The 22,871-nt window shown below is 40.7% G+C and overlaps 1 protein-coding gene across 1 annotated transcript in view; it reads right to left on the bottom strand.

Moving 5' to 3' along the window:
- The window catches only part of HYDIN (HYDIN axonemal central pair apparatus protein), a 440,857-nt gene that overhangs the window by 144,581 nt on the left and 273,405 nt on the right, over nucleotides 1-22,871 (bottom strand). Inside the window, exons 25-26 of the mRNA XM_049703807.1 lie at nucleotides 1,419-1,556; nucleotides 678-759 (exon numbers count right to left, since the gene is read on the bottom strand). Coding sequence (XP_049559764.1) covers nucleotides 678-759; nucleotides 1,419-1,556 — 220 coding nt within the window. The remainder of the gene's footprint in view (nucleotides 1-677; nucleotides 760-1,418; nucleotides 1,557-22,871) is intronic.

A 22,871-nucleotide genomic window follows, 5' to 3' on the forward strand; every position in this document is an offset into this window, starting at 1 on the left:
TTATTTGACCAGTCTCCTACTAGGGGAATTAAGTCGTTTCTAATTTTTCTTGCTTTTACCAACAAAGCTGCAGTGTACAAGGATAGTTACACGTCTTTATGTAAACGTAAAGGTGCATCTGGAGAATAATATTTTAGCAGAGGAATTGTGCATTTTAAATTTTGATACACCTGCCAGATTACATGTCAGAGAGGCTACACCAATTCATACTCCTACCTACGAAGTGTGAAAATGCTTGCTTTCCCCGACTCTGCCAATATTGAGACAAACCTTATTTAAAAGATTGCATATTATCATGGACATACAGTAATTTTCCTAATTTTTTGCTATTTCTAAACTTTTAACACACACCTTTGTACATACATCTTTGTATTTCTGATGATTTCCTTAGGTCATCATTCTAGAAGGAGAATTTAAGAGTATGAATTTGTAAACTCTCTCAATCTACTCTTTGTTTTTACTGTGGAAGACAGTTCTCCTTTTGTAGCCTCTATCTAGGGGCTGGGAAGAGCACAAGATCGCCAAGGTTAGAGGTAAATGGCTTTTCCATTACAGAGAAAATCTATTTGCTGAGGTGTCTGGGTTCTCACTGAGGTGTTGGTTCTGTCGGTGTTTGGTTGGGAAGGAACCCGGATAAAGATGTGCAGCCCACCCACCCCAGGGAAAGGAAACCATACATCTGAGACCGCCATGATGGACACCTGTGCTTTTTTGGTCTCTCTTTCTTCAGATCCAACTTCTTCATCCACAAGGATAGTCCTGGGGAGTTTAATGAAATGTGGAGAATCACTCATTTGGCAAGCATCACAACACAGTTTTCAGCTGCATGATGGCCCTGTCTTCCTCTCCCTTCTACGGCGCCCCAAAGAATAAGTGGGGTTCTCATTCAAGGGACACGTTTCTCAAGGGTCAGCTGGTCAGTGCTCTGTTACTACCTGCCCCCAAACATGCAGTCTAGGGCATCAAACTCGTCCATTTTCCATAGGCCCCAACCCTTCTTTTCCTGGGCTATCAAGCCCTTGTCTGACTTACAGAAAGTTCTCAGAAGCTCTGGCAGTTCTTCAGACAACTTGGGTGTGTCCCCAAGGCCGGAACATTTTATTGTGAGCATATAACACATGGCCAATTGTCATATCCTTTTCTGCTTTCTACCCTTGACCTGACCCTGGCTTGGCAGATGGAGAGGGCAACATGATCAGAAGGGCTCAGTCCCTCAGGACTCAGGAGGCTATGATTCCCTGAGAGCAGAGATGACTTTCAACTCTGTATCCCAGATGCCCCCTCCAGGGCCTAACACAGAGAAGGCACTCATTAAACTGCTGGAAGAATACATGAAAGACGAGTTTGAGAATGTAAGTCAGTGTAGAGAAAAGAATGCTATTTAAAGAAATCCATTCTGGCTTTGCCTTTGCACTTACTTAACAAAATCACTCAGATCCATCTCAGGGGACTCTATTGCTGGGACTGCTGCCAAGCTGACAGATGCCGAGGTTACTGGGATGGATTCCACCTGGGACAGGGGGGCACTGTAGGGCTTCCTTGGCCACATCACAAACCTACAGAGGCATGGGGATGGAGGGAAAGAGTCACATCAGCTGTTGCAAGTCAGTGCCAGGGTAGGCTCTTGGTTTCTAAGGCCAAACTCCAAATCCTAGACGAGGCTGGTTGAGAAGGGACTGCCCTACACCCTCTCTTGGATTTACCTTCTTCAAATCATAACTGAGGTTTCAGTTTTTCCAAAAGTTTGCTGACCACCCCCTCCCAGTCTGGGTCCAGTGTCTTTCCTCTGAGAACCCACGGCCACCGGGTTTCTCCTCTCACACTTGTTTTTCCCCTTCCTGCTAGACTGCGAGCCCCCTGAGGACTTGTATCTAATACGCCATCTAACACAGTGCCTGGCCTGCAGGGGGCACTCAGCATGGCTAGGAAAGAATGAGTCACCAGGGCTCCTGCTCCCAGATAACCAGAAAGCAGGATGAGGATGCGAGGCACTCACTCTCGGGGCCTGTTAGTGAGGGCTCGGCCTTTGTGGGACCCTGCCTCCCATCATGCTTGCTCTGGGTGCCTGGACTGCTCCACCCTGGTCCTGGCCCTGCGTTTGCTTTGCTGCCACTCCAATTCTCAGAGCAGAGGGCCAAGGGGGAAATTGGTGACTGCACCAGCTGGTGCTGAAGCCCTTATGTCCAGGTTTCACTGAATTGATGTCATAAAGGCCAAAGTGGTGGGGTCGCCCCCATTCTTCCCATTTCCCCAGGGTGCATGTGGCTTTTTTAGGGACTCCTCCCCTCCCCCATCTTAGGCCCCCTTATATTAATTTCAACCCAATTTCACTTTGATACATTCTTGCCCCAGATGCTCTCTACTTTTTCTCAGAGGCTCAGCAGAAATGTTACCTATTATATGAAGGTCCCACCACTCTCCCATCTTCCCATTTGAAGAACTTTTTCCTCCCTCTGAAGTTTCACAGCATTTCATGTGCACATCTTTTAGGATACTGTCCACTGTCTACCACGTACCTGAGTACCACTACCAGGCATTCGACTACCAGCTTCATGATTTCTGCCCTGTTGAGTATCATTTAATAAATCTATTTTATTGAGGTATAATTAACATACACTCATTTTAAGCATACAGTTTGATGAATTTTTGCAAATACATATATACCAGTGTAACCACTACCATATTAATATACAGAACACTTAAAAAGTTTATCATCAGGCTTCCCTGATGGCACAGTGGTTAAGAGTCTATCTGACAATGCAGGGGACATGGGTTCGAGCCCTTGTCCAGGAAGATCCCACATGCCATGGAGCAACTAAACCTGAGCATGACAACTACTGAGCCTGCGCTCTAGAGCTCGCGAGCCAAAACTACTGAGCCCACGTGCCACAACTACTGAAGCCTGGGTTCCTGGAGCCCGTGCTCCGCAACAAGAGAAGCCACCATGATGAGAAGCCTGCGCACTGCAACGAAGAGTAGCCCCCACTCGCCACAACTAGAGAAAGTCCGCATGCAGCAACAAAGACCTAACGCAGCCAAAAATAAATAAATAAAAAACATTAAAAACAAAGAGAAATGTATTTGAAAAAAAAAGTTTATCATCTTAAAAAGTTCCCTTGTAGCTGGAGGAATCAGACTCCCTGACTTCAGACTACACTACAAAGCTACAGTAATCAAGACAATATGGTACTGGCACAAAAACAGAAACAAAGATCAACGGAACAGGATAGAGAGCCCAGAGAGAAACCCATGCACCTATGGTCAACTAATCTATGACAAAGGAGGCAAGGATATACAATGGAGAAAAGACAGTCTCTTCAATAAGTGGTGCTGGGAAAACTGGACAACTACATGTATAAGAATGAAATTAGAACACTCCCTAACACCATACACAAAAATAAACTCAAAATGGATTAGAGAGCTAAATGTTAGACTGGGCACTATAAAACTCTTAGAGGAAAACATAGGAAGAACACTCTTTGACATAAATCACAGCAAAATCTTTTTTGATCCACCTCCTAGAGTAATGGAAATAAAACCAAAAATTAACAAATGGGACCTAATGAAACTTCAAAGCTTTTTGCACAGCAAAGGAAACCATAAACAAGACGAAAAGACAACCCTCAGAATGGGAGAAAATATTTGGAAACGGATCAACGGACAAAGGATTAATCTCCAAAATATATAAACAGCTCATGCAGCTCAATATTAAAAAAACAAACAACCCAATCCAAAAATGGGCAGAAGACCTAAATAGACATTTCTCCAAAGAAGGCATACAGATGGCCAAGAGGCACATGAAAAGCTGCTCAACATCACTAATTGTTAGAGAAATGCAAATCAAAACTACAATGAGGTATCACCTCACATCAGTTAGAATGGGCATCATCAGAAAATCTACAAACAACAATTGCTGGAGAGGGTGTGCAGAAAAGGGAACCCTCTTGCACTGTTGGTGGGAATGTAAATTGATACAGCCACTATGGAGAAGAGGATGGAGGTTCCTTAAAAAACTAAAAATAGAATTACCGTATGATCCAGCAATCCCACTACTGGGCATATACCCAGAGAAAACTATAATTCAAAAAGACACATGCACCCCAATGTTCATTGCAGCACTATTTACAATAGCCAGGTCATGGAAGCAACCTGAATGCCCATCGACAGACGAATGGATAAAGAAGATGTGGTACATAGATACAATGGAATATTACTCAGCCATAAAAAGGAACAAAACTGGGTCATTTGTAGAGACGCGGATGCATCTAGAGTCTGTCATACAGAGTGAAGTAAGTCAGAAAGAGAAAAACAAATATTGTATATTAATGCATATATGTGGAATCTAGAAAAATGGTACAGATGAACTGGTGTGCAGGGCAGAAATAGAGACACAGATGTAGAGAACAAACGTATGGACACCAAGGGGGGAAAGCAGTGGGGGGTGGGCGTGGTGGTGTGATGAATTGGACTATTGGGATTGACATGTATACACTGATGTGTATAAAACTGATGACTAATAAGAACCTGCTGTATAAAAAATAAATTAAATTAAATTTAAAAAATAAAATAAACGCACACACAAGTTCCCTTGTGCCCCTACCAGTCAACTCCTCCCCCTCCCCCACCCCTGGCTCCAGACAAACACTCATCTGCTTTCTATCACTATAGATTAAGCTATGCCTACAGTTTCATATAAGTGGAATCCTAAATATGTACTCTTTTGTGTCTGACTTCTTTTGCTCAGCATTTTTGAGAATCATCTATATTGTAGCAAGGAGCAGTAGCCTCTTCTCTTTTTTTTTTTTTTTTAACACTGAGCAGTATTCCAGAGTATGGATGATGACTAGCGTGTTTAACCATCTTCTTGTTGATGGACACCTTGGCTTTTTCCAGCTTTTAATAACATGAATAAAGTTGCTAAGAACAATTGTGTAGAAGTTTGTGTGGACATATGTTCTCATTCCTCTTAGGTAAATTCTGAGGAAGGGAAATGCTGGATTGTATAGTATTTGTATAACATTATAGGAAACTGCCAGTTTTCCAAAGTGGCTTTACACCAATTTACACTACCACCCACAGTGATGAGAGCTCCGGCTGGTCCACATCCTCACCCACACTTGGTATTCAGTCTTTTAAATTATAACTATTCAAATGATTATGTAGTGATAGCACATTGTGGTGTTAATCAGTAGGCTTATTTTAAAGGAAAATTTTATATCATTACTATAAGTTAAAAACCAATTTTATCTACCATATTTAGGAAAATCAGTATGATGGGAAAAATTAATGTTACTATATTCTTGCCTGGTGAAGACTCTGCGCTGACTCCCGCTTGCTCTTTTTAAGAAGTGAGATCAGTTCAGATTCCCCTTGGGGAATCACTGGGCTAGCACCATCTAAGAACTGTGAGCTCTTGGAGGGCAGGGTCCAAGGTATTCCCTCTTTACAGCTCACATAGGCCAGGGTCTTATACATAGGGCATGAGCTCAATATCTGAGCATCTGATTGAATGGATGGATGGATGGTTGAATGAGAACAGGTAAGCAGCATGCAGGGTAATTTGGCTATTCTGCACCTCCACCTCTACCCCATCCCCACCTGGGATGGCCTCAGAGAAGAGTAGAAAAGCTCTTTTCATCTTCTTGCACAAACTTCCATTTGTCTTCTTCCAGGTCAGGTGCCTCTAGTTCACATTATCTTAGGCTGAAATCACACCATTCTGGGCAGAGGACACAGGGGCTGGGTGCTGGGAAGCTCATTAAAGATTCCTGAACCTCATCCTTGGGTAAATTCTGATTTGGCAGGTCTCAAGTAGGGCCCAGGAGTTAGGTTTCTAACAGTCTTCCCAGGTAATTCTACTGTACAGCCAAATTTAGGACCCGCCATGGGTAGGAAGGGCCAGAGGACGGCTAAGGGCTGAAGCTGGTAATTAATCTGGGGCATTCACTCAGCCTTACCAGCTAGGGACCGAGAAGATCAGCAGAGGATGATTCGGAGCACTTATTAAATCACCCCAGGGCAGCAGAGACACCTGGGGAGACTCTGCCAGATCACTGCCCCACATAACAGCACTCTCATCCAACATTTGCACCCCCCTGGGATGTTGTGCTGAATGAAAAAAAAAAAAGCAAATGGGGAATATCTGAAAAAGGAAAAATACGAAGCTGTAGAGTGTCTTCAGACCTGAGGAAAAACAACACCTCAGCTGACAATGACACCTGGACAATGGGGAAGCGAGAGGTCTTTTGGAAACAAAGGAGACCAGTAAAGCAGCCCAGCTGCTAACAGACAGCAGACAGAGAAACCTTCACCATAATGAAGGCTTTAACTTATCAGTAAAATGGAAAACCTGCTCCAAAGAATTGAAATAGAATGTTGGTAGAGTTTTTTGGATCAGATTTTATTTTACTCTCAGGAACAGATGATTACTTTCCTGTTATGCTAACCCAAACGGGATTAGATTCGGTTATTTTTAAAAGAATGCATAGCAAACAAGGAAAATCAATACTGCTCCAGTTCCAGAGCTGCCCATATCAGAATCACAGGAGGAACCAGCAAAGAAACCCTCCCTTAAGCTGTGACAGAACTGCGTGAATGTCAGACACACTGCCCATCAGCCACACTGGTTTGGGCTCAGCAGTCTCCCTCCCCATAGTTTATTTTCAATTCTTGGGTAAGGATCAATACAATCTTTTGTGTTAAAAATTAAAAGAAGTCCACCACTCTTGTTTCCGGGTCTCCCTTCACTGGAAGCAGTGTTGCATCAAAATAAAACCCCAAAGAACAGGCTTGTGTTTCAGTTAATGTCGTGTGTTGTGTTTCAGACCACACTTGGAGATGGAATGGTGTATGTCGCACATCTGCTGAATTCTCTGCAGTGCAGCCAAGGTCTCAAAAAAAGGTGGGGGCACCCTTGTAGTAAACACTTTTAATTCGTTGATTCATTGCACCTGGATTCTGGGAACATCCATACAGAGGGTGCAAATGGCCACTGGCTGGATAAAAAGGTCCTTCAGGTGTGTTTTGTTTGGCTCATATGTTGTTTAATATTTTTTTGAAATTACTGACAGCAGCAGATGCTGTTGGTGCACAGACTAGGTCCCCTTCACTAAGACGACGCACCCATCCCCTAGGTGCTGTGGGTGTTGGCTGCACCTTTCTCTGGAGCACTGCCCTGGCTCAGCAGGAGCTGCCTCACCCACCCTGAGCTGCCTGGGAGCTGTTTTTCGCCCCCCTACAGTCTGAGTAACTTGAGTCTCAGCTACTCCGTGTGTCCCACCAACTTCCACCTCAGCACGGGTGGCCAGTTGGAAGCATTCTGGGACATAATAAAGGGCTGTCTTCCATGTGTGTATGTCTGCAGTTCGCTCCTCCTGTTCATGTGGCAGAGCTGGAACGTGCTGATGGGGAAGGCGCTGAGCCAGTCCCATCTGTTTCATCTGTCATTTGCTTCCCGAAGTGGGAAGATCAGCAAGTGTAAGACCACAAATATGGAAAAGTGGCTGGAACTTTGTGTTTGTGCTCAGAGAGGCTCAAGCATTTGCCTACTTTTAACATGATTTAAAGTGATGATTATAATCTGCCCCCTTTACAAGCGGGAACTGGGGGGCCTATCTAATCTGGAGGAGGCTTATGATGTGTAGAGTCAGAGGAAGGGAGGGAGGGAAAGAGGTAGAGAGAGAGGGGTTTGAGAAAATTAGAGAAGCAGAGGTTAGACAGCTGAGAGGAAGAATGGCAATGTAAAAAACCACCTGATAAGGTCTAACAGGTAAAGACGTGTGGTTTGCTGAACGTGGCACACAGATTAAACATTAAAAGCAATGGAAGTAGGAGGTGTAACTGTAGGAGAAAATATCTCGACAATGAAATCGGTCATACTGAATAGCACACATTCGTAACCTTGAATTGCTGAAACTCACACTGGACCTCTGAACCACGCTAAGACCACTGACAGGAGACCAGCGGCTGCTGTGGGTCATTTTCTCATTTTGATATCCAAACAGGGGGAGGCTGGGGAGCAGGAGGCTTGACCTTGAAGGGCCTTGTAAGCCTCACTAAGGAGTTGGCTTTATCCTCAGGAAAATGGAGAGTCTTCCCAGAGGTTTTAAATGGGGAAGGGAAATGATCTGAAAAGTTCACTTGGGCTGCAGAAGGGAGCATGGATTAGAAGGGGACAACCCTAGAATGACCAAAACTCTGAACCATGCTGTAAACAGCGATGGAAAGCATAACCTAATGGGATGTTCTGTTTTTTTATGATTTTTTAAAAAATAAAAATCAGGAAGCCCATATAGAAAACAGTGTTAGAAATCCAGAAAAAAGATAATGGCAGCCTTGGTCAAGGAGGTCGAAGGGGAGATGGAGATGGAGTGGGAAGTTCCAGTGCATATTAGCAGGTGGAATGGCAGGACCATGGCCCTGGGGTGAGGAGCCCATCCTGAGAGACCACAGCCCGAGGTCTATCCCCACCTACTGCCACCTCCCCAGCCTGTCCATGAGCAAGGTTGGGTGGCTGGCTAGCCAGAAGGGATGGAAATAAGAGAACAGTGGAGCAGAGAGTAGGGGTCACCACAGTCACTCGGGCACCTATGCTCCCCCTACATTTGCTGTTTGTACCTGTCAACCTCCCGTGCCCAATGCCAGCAGGAAGAGGTGTGCGAAAACAGTAAAAATAAAGTGGCAGGAGGAGGATGGGCACCTCTCCTGTCCCCGTGGCTGCTAGGCCCCTGTCCTGCCACGCCTGCCTCCACCGCTGGATAGCCCTGACTGCCACCCACCGCTTCTCTAGTCGTCTTCTTCTCCATCCTCCTCCTCTCCCTCATCACTGTCAACATCACTGTCAACACCATCATCTGCTTCCGTTTGGCACGCACATGCTTCCTCACATGGAAAGCAGCCTGCCTTAGCTCTTTATTATATCCCAGAATGCTTCCAACTGGCCACCCGTACTGCAAGTTGGTGGGACATAACTGAGCAGCTGAGACTCAAGTTACTCAGACTGTAGGGGGGTGAAAACCGTATTCTTGAAGGTTCTCAAAAGGAGATGCAGTTGGAGCTTTTAGAACAATGGTTCTCACTGCAGCTGTCCATTGGAACCACCTGTGGAACTTTAAGAACCACTTCCCAACGTCCAAAACTGTAAGAAATAAATGTTTACTGTTTTAAGCCACCCGGTCTCTGGTATTTGTTATAGCCGTCCGAACAGACGAAGACAGGCCCTAATAAAGTAACTGCAGCCAACAATTATTCATCACTTACTCTCTACCAGGTATTATATTAAGCACTTACTAAGGACTGCCTAGTTAAATCTTCACCACAGCTTGATGAGGTAGGTCCTATGATGGTCTCAGTCTTCAGACGACAAAACTCAGAAAGCAAGTAAGTGGCTGAGCTAAGTTAGCCTGGCTCCAAATCTCATGCTCTTAACAGCTTTACTGGACAGTCTACCTGGTCAACAAGAGAAGGCTTCTCCTTGGTTACTTCATGCCATGCCATGCCCAAGGCAGTGACTCAAAAAGTAGTTTTTTTCATCCTAAAAGTAACTGGAAGCCGCAACATAAGGAACATACAATGTATTGTCTAGAAGCTTTCTTTGTTAGAAAAGGGACCCATCCTGATTGTATCTAGATAAGGAAAAGCAAGACATAGTTGACCTTGTCCCTCAAGTGACTTCCTACAGAGAGTTTTGCTGCAAGGTGAGTAGTAGAGGGATGTGCCCAGAATTTACCTCGAAGCTCTCCAGAGGGATTTCTGTGAGAAATGACCACTTCTATAAAAGTTCCAGAAGGTGTCTCCACTGCTACATGCTCTTAGAAAGGCTGCCGAACAGGTGGGCTGTGAAATCTCCCTTCTAATCAGCTTCAAAGCTCTTCAGAAATATTTTCAACACAGGACAGTTTTTAAAGTCAATTTCTTTCAATGTCTGGCCTTCAGTAGACAGAGCTAGCTTTGGTGGGGGGGTTAATTAACACAAACATGTGGATAAATCAGATCACTATACAAAGCAAGCAGACATCATCCTAACTCAGGTTCAGATATGCACTGATAACTTTCCACTGATTTCCTTAGAAGCCAGCTTAGTTCACAGTGAATATCTAAAAGCCTGACACCCTCCACTGAATTTTGAGACATTGGGAAGATGCCTTAAAAAGAATGAATCTTATAATAAGGTAACTAGAGTTCTATAATAACATAAAAGCTGTATAAGAAGTTTTATAACACTCAAAATTGAAATGAAAAACAGCCCAATTCATTTCTCTAGGGGGTAACAAATAACTCAGGAAATTGAACTAAACTGAACTGCAAATAGAAGCAGACTACGTGATCCCTAACATGGTGATCACTTTTTTTTTTTTTTGTGGTACGTGGGCCTCTCACTGTTGTGGCCTCTCCTGTTGCAGAGCACAGGCTCCGGACGCGCAGGCTCAGCGGCCATGGCTCACGGGCCCAGCCGCTCAGCGGCATATGGGATCTTCCCGGACCGGGGCACGAACCCGTGTCCCCTGCATCGGCAGGCGGACTCTCAACCACTGCGCCACCAGGGAAGCCCATGGTGATCACTTTTAAGTTAAATATGAAGAGAGTGAAAGGTCTCCCTCTTCTTGGATTTAAGTCACTTGAAGGCTCACTACAAAGACAGGAACTTGTTTCTGGAAGCTCAGACTTGAGACATGGTGTGCAGCCCTCCCATTAGTCCCAGAGGCTAATCTGATCCCCTGGTCAGATAAATTAGCTGGCCTATCACAGCAGGAGAGGAGATTCTAGATGAATGGGCTATGGGAGGCCTGGGTGATGGAGGGCCTGGGGGGCTTCCAGGGGCATCAGCATGGAGGATAAGCAGGTCTGCTGGGGGTCAACTTCACACTGTTCTCTTTCATAAGGGGCTTCAAATTTACCATAATGTTACATTTATAATGGGGGTGATAAGACGTGGATGTTCAATTCATTATTATTCTTAAGCTATGCACATGTGTTATACACACTTTTGCCTGCATGATGTAATTTCACAACAAAACAAGAGTGGATGTCAAGGAACACTGTGGAGTGAGAAAGAGCCTCAATTCGGTAATGAAATCATCACTGAACTTCCAGAGAGGCAGTTTCAGCTAAGTGAGGGGCCAAAAGCCAGCTTAAGTCAAATTAGGGAGTGAGAGGGGTGACTAGTGTATTGTTTTCTTCTGTTTCCTTGTACAGAGATGGTGATGATGCAAGAGGATTAAGAGAAGGGCTATCAAAGATGTGGAGCACTTGTACCGAGGGCAAAGGTCTAGAGAGCTTATATCCCAAAAGATATATATATATTTTTTCCTTTTTCTCTCTTTGTGAGTGTGTATGTGTATGCTTCTGTGTGTGATTTTGTCTCTATACCTTTGCTTTTACCATTTGTTCTAGGGTTACCATTTGTTCTAGGGTTACCATTCGTTCTAGGGTTCTGTCTGTCCTTTTTTTCTTTTTTCTTTTTTTTTTTTTAAGTATAGTTCTTAGCACTTGTTATCATTGGTGGATTTGTTTTTTGGTTTGGTTGCTCTTTTCTTTCTTTTTTTAATTACTTTTAAATTTTTAACAATTTTTAATTTTAATAACTTTATACCCTTCCTCCTTCCTTCCTCCATCCCTCCCTCCCTCCTTCCCTCCCTCCCTTCCTCTCCCCCTCTCTCTCAGTCTCTCTCTCCCCACCCCCGCTCTCTCTTTCTTTCTCCCTTTTCTTCTGAGCCATGTGTCTGACAGGGTCTTGGTGCTCTGGCTGGTGTCTGGCCTGTGCCTCTGAGGTGGGAGAGCTGAGTTCAGGATATATCAGGTCCACAAGAGACCTCCTGGCTCCACGTAATATCAAATGACAAAAGCTCGCCTAGAGATCTCCATCTCAATGCTAAGACCCAGCTCCACTGAATGACCAGCAAGCTACAGTGCCGGACACCCTATGCCAAACAACTAGAAGGACAGGAACACAAGACCACCCATTAGCAGAGAGGCTGCCTAAAATCATAATAAGGGCACAGACATCAAAAACAAACCACTGGATGTGGTCCTCCCCCCAGAAAGACAAGATCCATCCTCACCCACCAGAACACAGGGACCAGTCCCTTCCACCAGGAAGCCTACAAAACCCACTGAACCACCCTTACCCACTGGTGGCAGACACCTAAAACAATGAGAACTATGAACCTGCAGCCTATGAAAAGAAGACCCCAAACACAGTAAGTTAAGCAAAATGAGAAGACAGAGAAACACACAGCAGGTGAAGGAGCAAGGTAAAAACCCACCAGACCAAACAAATGAAGAGGAAATAGCCAGTCTACCTGAAAAAGAATTTTGTAATGATAGTAATGATAGAGTAATGATATCTAATGATAGAGTAATGATATCATTACAAAGTAATGATAGTAAAGATGATCCAAAATCTTGGAAATAGAATGGAGAAAATACAAGAAATGTTTAACAAGGACCTAGAAGAATTAAAGAGCAAACAAACAATGATGAACAACACAATAAATGAAACTAAAAATTCCCTAGAAGGAATCAATAGCAGAATAACTGAGGCAGAAGAACAGATAAGGACCTGGAAGATAAAATAGTGGAAATAACTACCACAGATCAGAAAAAAGAAAAAAGAATGAAAAGAATTGAGGACAGTCTCAGAGACCTCTGGGACAACATTAAATGCAGCAACATTCGAATTATAGGGGTTCCAGAAGAAGAAGAGAAAAAGCAAGGGAGTGAGAAAATACTTGAAGAGATTAGAGTTGAAAACTTCCCTAATATGGGAAAGTAACTAGTCAATCAAGTCCTAGAAGCACAGAGAGTCCCATACAGGATAAATCCAAGGAGGAACACACCAAGACACATGTTAATCAAACTACCAAAAATTAAATACAAAGAAAAAATGTTAAAAGCAGCAAGGGAAAAGCAACAAATAACATACAAGGGAATCCCCATAAGGTTAATGGCTGATCTTTCAGCAGAAACTCTGTGCGCCAGAAGGGAGTGGCAGGACATATTTAAAGTGATGAAAGGGAAAAACCTACAACCAAGATCACTCTACCCAGCAAGGATCTCATTCAGATTCAACGGAGAACTTAAAACCTTTACAGATAAGCAAAAGCTAAGAGAATTCAGCACCACCAAACCAGCTTTACAATAAATGCTGAAGAAACTTCTCTAGGCAGGAAACACAAGAGAAGGAAAACACCTACAACAACAAACCCAAAACAATTAAGAAAATGGTAATAGGAACACACATATTGATAACTACTGTAAATGTAAATGGATTAAATGCTCCAACCTAAAGACATAGACTGGCTGAACGGATACAAAAACAAGACCCATATATATGCTGTCTACAAGAGACCCACATCAGACCTAGGGACACATACAGACTGAAAGTGAGGGGATGGAAAGAGATATTCCATGCAAATGGAAATCAAAAGAAAGCTGGAGCAGAAATTCTCATATCAAACAAAATAGACTTTAAAATAAAGACTATTACAAGAGACAAAGAAGGACACTACAAAATGATCAAGGGATCAATCCAAGAAGAAGATATAACAATTGTAAACATTTATGCACCACCCAACATAGGAGCACCTCAATACATAAGGCAAATGCTAACAGCCATAAAAGGGGAAATCGACAGTAATACAGTAATAGTAGGGGACTTTAACACCCCACTTTCACCAATGGACAGATCATCCAAAGTGAAAATAAATAAGGAAAATAAAGCTTTAAATGATACATTAAACAAGATGGACTTAACTGATATTTATAGGACATTCCATCCAAGAACAACAGTGTACACTTTCTTGTCAAGTGCTTATGGACCACTCTCCAGGATAGATCACATCTTGGGTCACATATCATGCCTCGGTAAATTTAAGAAAATTGAAATTGTATCAAGTATCTTTTCCAACCACAACACTATGAGACTAGATATCAATTACAGGAAATAATCTGTGAAAAATACAAACACATGGAGGCTAAACAATACACTACTAAAATAACCAAGAGATCACTGAAGAAATCAAAGATGAAATAAAAAAATACCTAGAAACAAATGACAATGAAAACACGACAACCCAAAACCTATGGGATGCAGCAAAAGCAGTTCTAAGAGGGAAGTTTATAGCAATACAATCCTACCTGAAGAAACAAGAAACATCTTAAATAAACAACCTAACCTTACACCTAAAGCAATTAGAGAAAGAAAAACCCAAAGTTAGCAGAAGGAAAGAAATCATAAAGATCAGATCAGAAATAAATGAAAACGAAATGAAGGAAACAATAGCTAAGATCAATAAAACAAAAAGCTGGTTTTTTGAGAAGATAAACAAAATTGATAAACCATTACCGGACTCATCAAGAAAAAAAGGGAGAAGACTCAAATCAACAGAATTAGAAATGAAAAAGGAGAAGTAATAACTGACACTGCAGAAATACAAAGGATCATGAGAGACTACTACAAGCAACTCTATGCCAATAAAATGGACAACCTGGAAGAAATGGACAAATTCTTAGAAAAGCACAACCTTCCGAGACTGAACCAGGAAGAAATAGAAAATATAAGCAGACCAATCACAAGCACTGAAATTGAAACTGCGATTAAAAATCTTCCACCAAACAAAAACCCAGGACCACATGGCTTCACAGGAGAATTCTAAACATGAAAACATTCAGAGAAGAGCTAACATCTATCCTTCTCAAACTCTTCCAAAATATAGCAGAGGGAGGAACACTCCCAAACTCATTCTATGAGGCCACCATCACCCTGATACCAAACCAGACAAAGACGTCACATAAAAAGAAAACTACAGGCCAGTAACACTGATGAATAAAGATGCAAAAATCCTCAAAAAATACTAGCAAACAGAATCCAACAACACATGAAAAGGATCATACACCATGATCAAGTGGGGTTTATTCCAGGAATGCAAGGATTCTTCAATATACGCAAATCGATCAATGTGATACACCATATTAACAAATTGAGGAATAAAAACCACATGATCATCTCAACAGATGCAGAGAAAGCTTTCGACAAAATTCAACACCCATTTATGATGAAAACCCTCCAGAAAGTGGGCAAAGAGGGAACTTACCTCAACATAATAAAGGCCATATATGACAAACCCACAGCCAACATCATTCTCAATGGTGAAAAACTGAGACCATTTCCACTAAGATCAGGAACAAGACAAGGTTACCCACTCTCACCACTATTATTCAACATAGTTTTGGAAGTTTTAGCCACAGCAATCAGAGAAGAAAAAGAAATAAAAGGAATCCAAATCGGAAAAGAAGAAGTAAAGCTGTCACTATTTGCAGATGACATGATACTATACATAGAGAATCCTAAAGATGCTACCAGAAAACTACTAGAGCTAATCAATGAATCTGGTAAAGTAGCAGGATACAAAATGAATGCACAGAAATCTCTTGCATTCCTATACACTAATGATGAAAAATATGAAAGAGAAATTAAGGAAACACTCCCATTTACCACTGCAACAAAAAGAATAAAAAAGCTAGGAATAAACCTACCTAAGGAGGGTAAAGACCTGTACTCAGAAAACTATAAGATACTGATGAAAGAAATTAAAGATGATACAAACAGATGGAGAGATATACCATGTTCTTGGATTGGAAAAATCAACATTCTGAAAATGACTATATTACCCAAAGCAATGTACAGATTCAGAGCAATTCCTATCAAACTACCAATGGCATTTTTCACAGAACTAGAACAAAAAATTTCACAATTTGTATGGAAACACAAATGACCCCGAATAGCCAAAGCAATCTTGAGAAAGAAAAACGGAGCTGGAGGATTCAGGCTCCCAGACTTCAGACTATACTACAAAGCTATAGTAATCAAGACAGTATGGTACCGGCACAAAAACAGGAATATAGATCAATGGAACAGGATAGAAAGCCCAAAGACAAACGCATGCACATACAGTCACCTTATTTTTTTAATTAAAAAAAATTTTTTTTCTGCGGTACGTGGGCCTCTCACTGTTGTGGCCTCTCCTGTTGTGCAGCACAGGCTCCGGACGCGCAGGCCCAGCGACCATGGCTCACGGGCCCAGCCGCTCCGCGGCATGTGGGATCTTCCCAGACCAGGGCACAAACCCATGTCCCCTGCATCGGCAGGCGGACTGTCAACCACTGCGCCACCAGGGAAGCCCCAGTCACGTTATTTTTGATAAAGGAGGCAAGAATATGCAATGGAGAAGACAGCCTCTTCAATAAGTGGTGCTGGGAAAACTGGACAGTTACATGTGAAAGAATGAAATTAGAACACTCCCTAAAACCATACACAAAAATAAACTCAAAATGGATCAAAGACCTAAATGTAAGGCCAGACACTATCAAACTCTTAGCGGAAAACATAGGCAGAACATTCCATGACATAAATCACAGCATGATCCTTTTGGACCCACCTCCTAGAGAGATGGAAATAAAAACAAACATAAACAAATGGGATCTAATGAAATGTAAAAGCTTTTGCACAGCAAAGGAAAACATAAACAAGATGAAAAGATAAGCCTCAGAATGGGAGAAAATATTTGCAAATGAAGCAACTGGCAAAGGATTAATCTCCAAAATTTACAAGCAGCTCATGAAGCTCAATATCAAACAAATAAACAACCCAATCCAAAAATGGGCAGAAGACCTAAATAGACATTTCTCCAGAGAAGATATATAGATTGCCAACAAACACACGAAAGGATGCTCAACATCACTAATCATCAGAGAAATGCAAAGCAAAACTACAATGAGGTATCACCTCCCACCAGTCAGAATGGCCATCATCAAAAAATCTACAAACAATAAATCCTGGAGTGGGTGTGGAGAAAAGGGAACCCTCTTGCACTGCTGGTGGGAATGTAAATTGATACAGCCACTATGGAGAACAGTATGGAGGTTCCTTAAAAAAACTAAAAATAGAACTACCATACGATCCAGCAATCGCCCTACTGGGCATATACCCTGAGAAAATCATAATTCAAAAAGAGTCATGTACCACAATGTTCATTGTAGCTCTATTTACAATAGCCAGGACATGGAAGCAACCTAAGTGTCCATCGACAGATGAATGGATAAAGAAGATGTAGCACATATATACAGTGGAATATTATTCAGCCATAAAAAGAAACGAAATTGAGTTATTTCTAGTGAGGTGGACGGACTTAGAGTCTGTCATACAGAGTGAAGTAAGTCAGAAAGAGAGAAACAAATACTGTATGCTAAAACATACATATGGAATCAAAAAAAAAAAAAGGTTCTGAAGAACCTAGGGGGAGGACAGGAATAAAGATGCAGACGTAGAGAATGCACTTGAGGACACAAGGAGGGTAAGGGTGAGCTGGGAAAAAGTGAGAGAGTGGCATGGACATATATACACTACCAAATGTAAAACAGATAGCTAGTGGGAAGCAGCCACATAGCACAGGGATATCAGCTCAATGCTTTGTGAGCACCTAAAAGGGTGGGATAGGGAGGGTGGGAGCGAGAGGCAGGAGCGAGGAGATATGGGGATATATGTATATGTATAATTGATTCACTTTGTTATAAAGCAGAAACTAACAGACCATTTTAAAGCAATTATACTCCAATAAAGCTATTAAAAAAGAAATGGGCAGAATACCTGAATAGACGTTTTTCCAACGAAGACATGCAGATGGCCAACAGGCAGATGAGAAGATGCTCAACATCACTAATCATTAGGGAAATTCAAATCAAAACCACAATGAGATATCACCTCACACCTGTCAGAATGGTTATCATTAAAAAAGAACACAAATAACAAATGTTGCAAAGGATGTGAAGAAAAGGGAACCTTCAAATACTGTTGGTGGGAACATAAATTGGTGCAGCCACTGCAAAAAACAGTATGGAGGTTTCTCAAGAAATTAAAAATAGAACTATCATATGACCCAGCAATTCCATTCTTGGGTATATATAGAAAAAAACCCCATTAACTTGAAAAGATACATGCACCCCAATGTTCATAGCAGCATTATTTATAACTGCCAAGATATGGAAGCAACCTAAGTATCCATCAACAGATTAGTGGATAAAGAAGATGTGGTATATGTGTACAATGGAATATTACTCAGCAATAGAAAAAGAAGGAAATTTTGCTATTTTCAACAACATGGATGGACTTGGAGAACATTATGCTACATGAAATAAGTCACACAGAGAAAGACAAATGCTGTATGACATCACATATGTGGAATGTAAAGAATACAACAAACTAGTGAATATAACAAAAAAGAAACAGACTCACAGATGTACAGAACAAATTAGTGGTTACCAGTGGGGAGAGGGGAGAGGGGAGGGGCAATATTGGGGTAGGGGATTAAGAGGTAGAAACTATTATGCTATAAAATAAGAATAAAAAATAACAAAAATAAGAAACTGTTACAAAATAAGCTAAAAGGATATATTGTACAACATGGAAAATATAGCTAATATTTTATAATAACTATAAATGGAGTATAACCTTTAAAATTGTGAATCACTATATTATACACCTGTAACTTACACAATAATGTACATCAACTATACTCCAATAAAAAATAAGTAATATAAAAAAAAGAATTTGTGTAAGTTTGGAATAATTATTTGTTCCTTGAATACTTGGAAAAACTTGCCTTTGTCTATCAGAACTAGTGTTTTATTATAGAAGGACTTGAAGCTATTTATTCAATTTCTTCAGTGATTAAAAGACCATTTGGATTTTTTTTTAAACATCTTTATTGGAGTATAATTGCTTTACAATGGTGTGTTACTTTCTGCTTTATAACAAAGTGAATCAGCTATACATATACATATATCCCCATATCTCTTCCCTCTTACATCTCCCTCCCTCCCACCCTCCCTATCCCACCCCTCTAGGTGGTCACAAAGCACCAAGCTGATCTCCCTGTGCTATGCAGTCGCTTCCCACTAGCTATCGGTTTTACATTTGGTAGTGTATATATGTCCATGCCACTTGGGATAAAGATGCAGACCTACTAGAGAATGGACTTGAGGACACGGGGAGGGGGAAGGGTAAGCTGGGATTTCTTTTTTTTTTTTAAGTTAGTTTTGGTAAGTTGTATTTTTCTAAGATTTTATTCGTTTTATCCAATTTTTCAAATTTTTGCCATAAAGTTACTCATGAAAATTTCATCTTTTTAATATCTGCTGCAACTGTAGTTATATAACTGTATTCCTAGTAATGGTTGTGTCTTTTTTTTTTTTTCTTTATCAGTCTTGCCTGAATTTGTTGATTTTATTAATAGTCTCTTCAAATAGTCAACTCCTGGCTTTGTTGATTCTTTGTATTTTATTTAATTTTCTCTTTCATTAATTTCTGGTCATACATTCAATATTTCCTTCTGTCTATTTTCTTTGGCTATATTTGTTTATTTACTTACCCAACTTTTATAGCTGTGAAGGTTCAACTCAATTTTCAGCCTCCTTTCTTCTGTAACATAAGCATCTAAAGTAGGGCTTGTCAATGATAGCGCTATCAATATTTCGAATGGATAATTCTTTGTTGTTGGGGGCTGTCCTGTGTATTGAAAAATACTTAGTAGCATCCCTGGCCTCTACCCACTAGAAGCCAGTAGCTCCCCCTGGTTATGATGATGCTGATGCTGATGATAATAATAATAATAATAATAATAATAATAATGTCTCCAGACATTGCCAAATGTCCCCTGGGGGGCAAAATTGCCTTCAGTTGGGAACCACTGACTTAAGACTACAGATTTTCATTTAAGTCCACTTTAGCTTCTGCTGAGAAAACTGGACAGCTACATGGAAAAGACTGAAATTAGAACACTCCCTAACACCATACTCAAAAATAAGCTCAAAATGGATCAAAGACCTAAATGTAAGGCCAGACACTATCAAACTCTTAGAAGAGAACATAGGCAGGACTCACTCTGACATAAATCACAGCAAGATCTTTTTGCACACACCTCCCAGAGTAATGAACATAAAAACAAAAGTAAACAAATGGGAGCTTGCTAGACTTAAAACCTTCTGCACAGCAAAGGAAACCATAAACAAAACGAAAAGACAACCCACAGAATGGGAGAAAATATTTGACAACAAAGTGACCAACAAGGGATTAATCTCCAATATATACAAACAGCTCATGCTGTTTGTATGTCAAAAAAACAAACAATCCAACCAAAACAGGGGCAGGAGATCTAAATAGACATTTCTCCAAAGAAGACATACAGATGGCCAAAAAAAGCACATGAAAAGGTGCTCAACATCACTAACTAGTAGAGAAATGCAAATCAAAACTACAGTGAGGTATCATCTCACACCAGTCAGAATGGTCATTATCAAAAAGTCTACAAACAATAAATGCTGGAGACGGTGTGGAGGAAAGGGAACCCTCCTGCACTGTTGGTGGGAATGTAAATTGGTACAACCACTATGGAGAACAGTATGGAGGTTCCTTAGAAAACTAAAAATAGAACTACTGAACTTCCCTGGTGTACAGTGGTTAAGAATCCGCCTGCCAATGCAGGGGGCACGGGTTCAACCCCTGGTCCAGGAAGATCCCACATGCCACGGAGCAACTAAGCCCCGTGCACCACAACTACTGAGCCTGTGCTCTAGAGCCCGTGAGCCACAAATGCTGAGCCCACATGCCACAACTACTGAAGCCTGCACACCTAAAGCCTGCGCTCCACAACAAGAGAAGCCACCGCAATGAGAAGCCCGCACACCGCAACAAAGAGTAGCTGACGCTCGCCGCAACTAGAGAAAGCCTGTGTGCAGCAACAAAGACCCAGCACAGCCAAAAATAAATAAATTTATTTAAAAAAAAAGTATATGCCAATAGATGATTATAAAATTACCAAATAAATTCATAAATAAAAATAAATAAATAAAAATAGAACTACTATATGATACAGCAGTCCCACTCCTAGGCATATATCTGGAGAAAACCATATTTTGAAAAGATACATGCACCCCAATGTTCATTGCAGCACTACTTACAACAGCCAAGACATGGAAGCAACCTAAATATCCATCAACAGAGGAATGGATAAAGAAGATGTGGTACATATATACAATGGAATATTACTAAGCCATAAAAAAGAACAAAGTAATGCCATTTGCAACAACATGGATGGACCCAGAGATTATCATACTAAGTGAAGTCAGACAGAGAAAGACACATCATATGATATCACTCATATGTGGAATCTAATTTTAAAAAATGATACAAATGAACTCATTTACAAAACAGAAATAGACTTACAGATATTGAAACCAAACTTACGGCTACCAAAGGGGAAGCATGGGGGGGTGGGGAGGGATAAACCAGGAGCTTGGGATTAACATACACAAACTAGTATACATAAGATAGATAACCAACAAGGACCTGCTGTATAGCACAGGAAACTCTACTCAATATTTTGTGATAGCCTATATGAGAAAAGAATCTGAAAAAGAATGAAAATATGTATATGTATAACTGAATCACTTTGCTGTACACCTGAAATTAACACAACATTGTAAATCAACTATAATCCAATAAAAATTTTTAGAAGTCCACTTCAGCTTCATTACCACTGATTTTTTCGTCATTCAATCTTAAGTATTTCCTAATTTTCATTGTGATTTTTTTCACCCATAGGTTATTCAGAAGTGTATTTTAAAATGTCTATGTTCTTCTTGTTTGTTTTTAAATATATATTTATTATTGATTTCTAACATAACAGATTTGTTGAGATTTGCTTTAAGCCCTAGTATATGGTAATTTTTCATAAGTGTTCCATAGGGCTGGAAGAGTTTTTTCTTAATGGGGTGTTCTACGTATATTATATGGAGCCTGTTAATTGTGTTCCAATTGTCTGTAGGAGAGCTGTCCAACAGAACTTTCTACAGTGACTGACATGGCCTATATCTGTGCTGTTCAATACAACAGCCACAAGCCACACGTGGTTACTGGGCACTTAAAATGTGGCTAGTGTGACTAAGGAGCTACATTTTTAATTTAAAAAGTTAAAAAAAAAATTAAATAGCTACATGAGGTTTGGTGGCTACTACATGCGGCAATGTAAGCTATATAGTCTTGCTGATTTTCTGTCTGCTCGAGAGAGTGTTATTAAAGATAGGGGATTTGATTTGCTTTATGTATTTTGAAGTTATGTTTTGAGATGTATGAAGTTTAGGATTATTATATCTTTCTGGTGAACTGACCTAGTAACCTTCTTGACCTCTGGTAATGCTTTTTTGTTTTAAAGTCCATTTTTGGTTACGGGGGGGGGAAGGTGGGGGAGGGATAAACTGGGAGACTGGGATTGACATATACGCACTACTATATAGAAAACAGATAACTAATAAGGACCTACTGTATAGCACAGGGAACTCTACTCAGTACTCTGTAATAACCTATATGGGAAAAGAATCTAAAAAAAGTTTATAAATATATATATATATATATATATGTATGTATATGTATAACTGATTCACTTTGCTGTACAGCAGAAAATAACACAACATTGTAAATCAACTATACTCCGATAAAAATTTTTAAAAAATGAAGTCTATTTTAACTGATGTTTCATAGTTTCCTCAGAACTTCCTCCATTATATGCCTGTTCTATCTTTCCCCATCCTTTTATATTACTGTATCCTTATTTTTCAGGTTATCTCTTTTTAAAATAATTGTGAGTAAAATCCAGAAGCACAATCATTTTCTTAGTTTTATTTACAGTGATTTCAATTACCGATACATTTGGATTTATTTTATCATCTTATTTTGTAATTTTTGTTTATTTATTTTTGTGTTTATTTTCCATGTCACTCCTTCCCCTAATTTTTTATTTATTTTGGATAGACTATATTTT

This window comes from Orcinus orca, chromosome 20 (assembly GCF_937001465.1).
Source record: "Orcinus orca chromosome 20, mOrcOrc1.1, whole genome shotgun sequence".
Lineage (NCBI taxonomy): Eukaryota > Metazoa > Chordata > Mammalia > Artiodactyla > Delphinidae > Orcinus > Orcinus orca.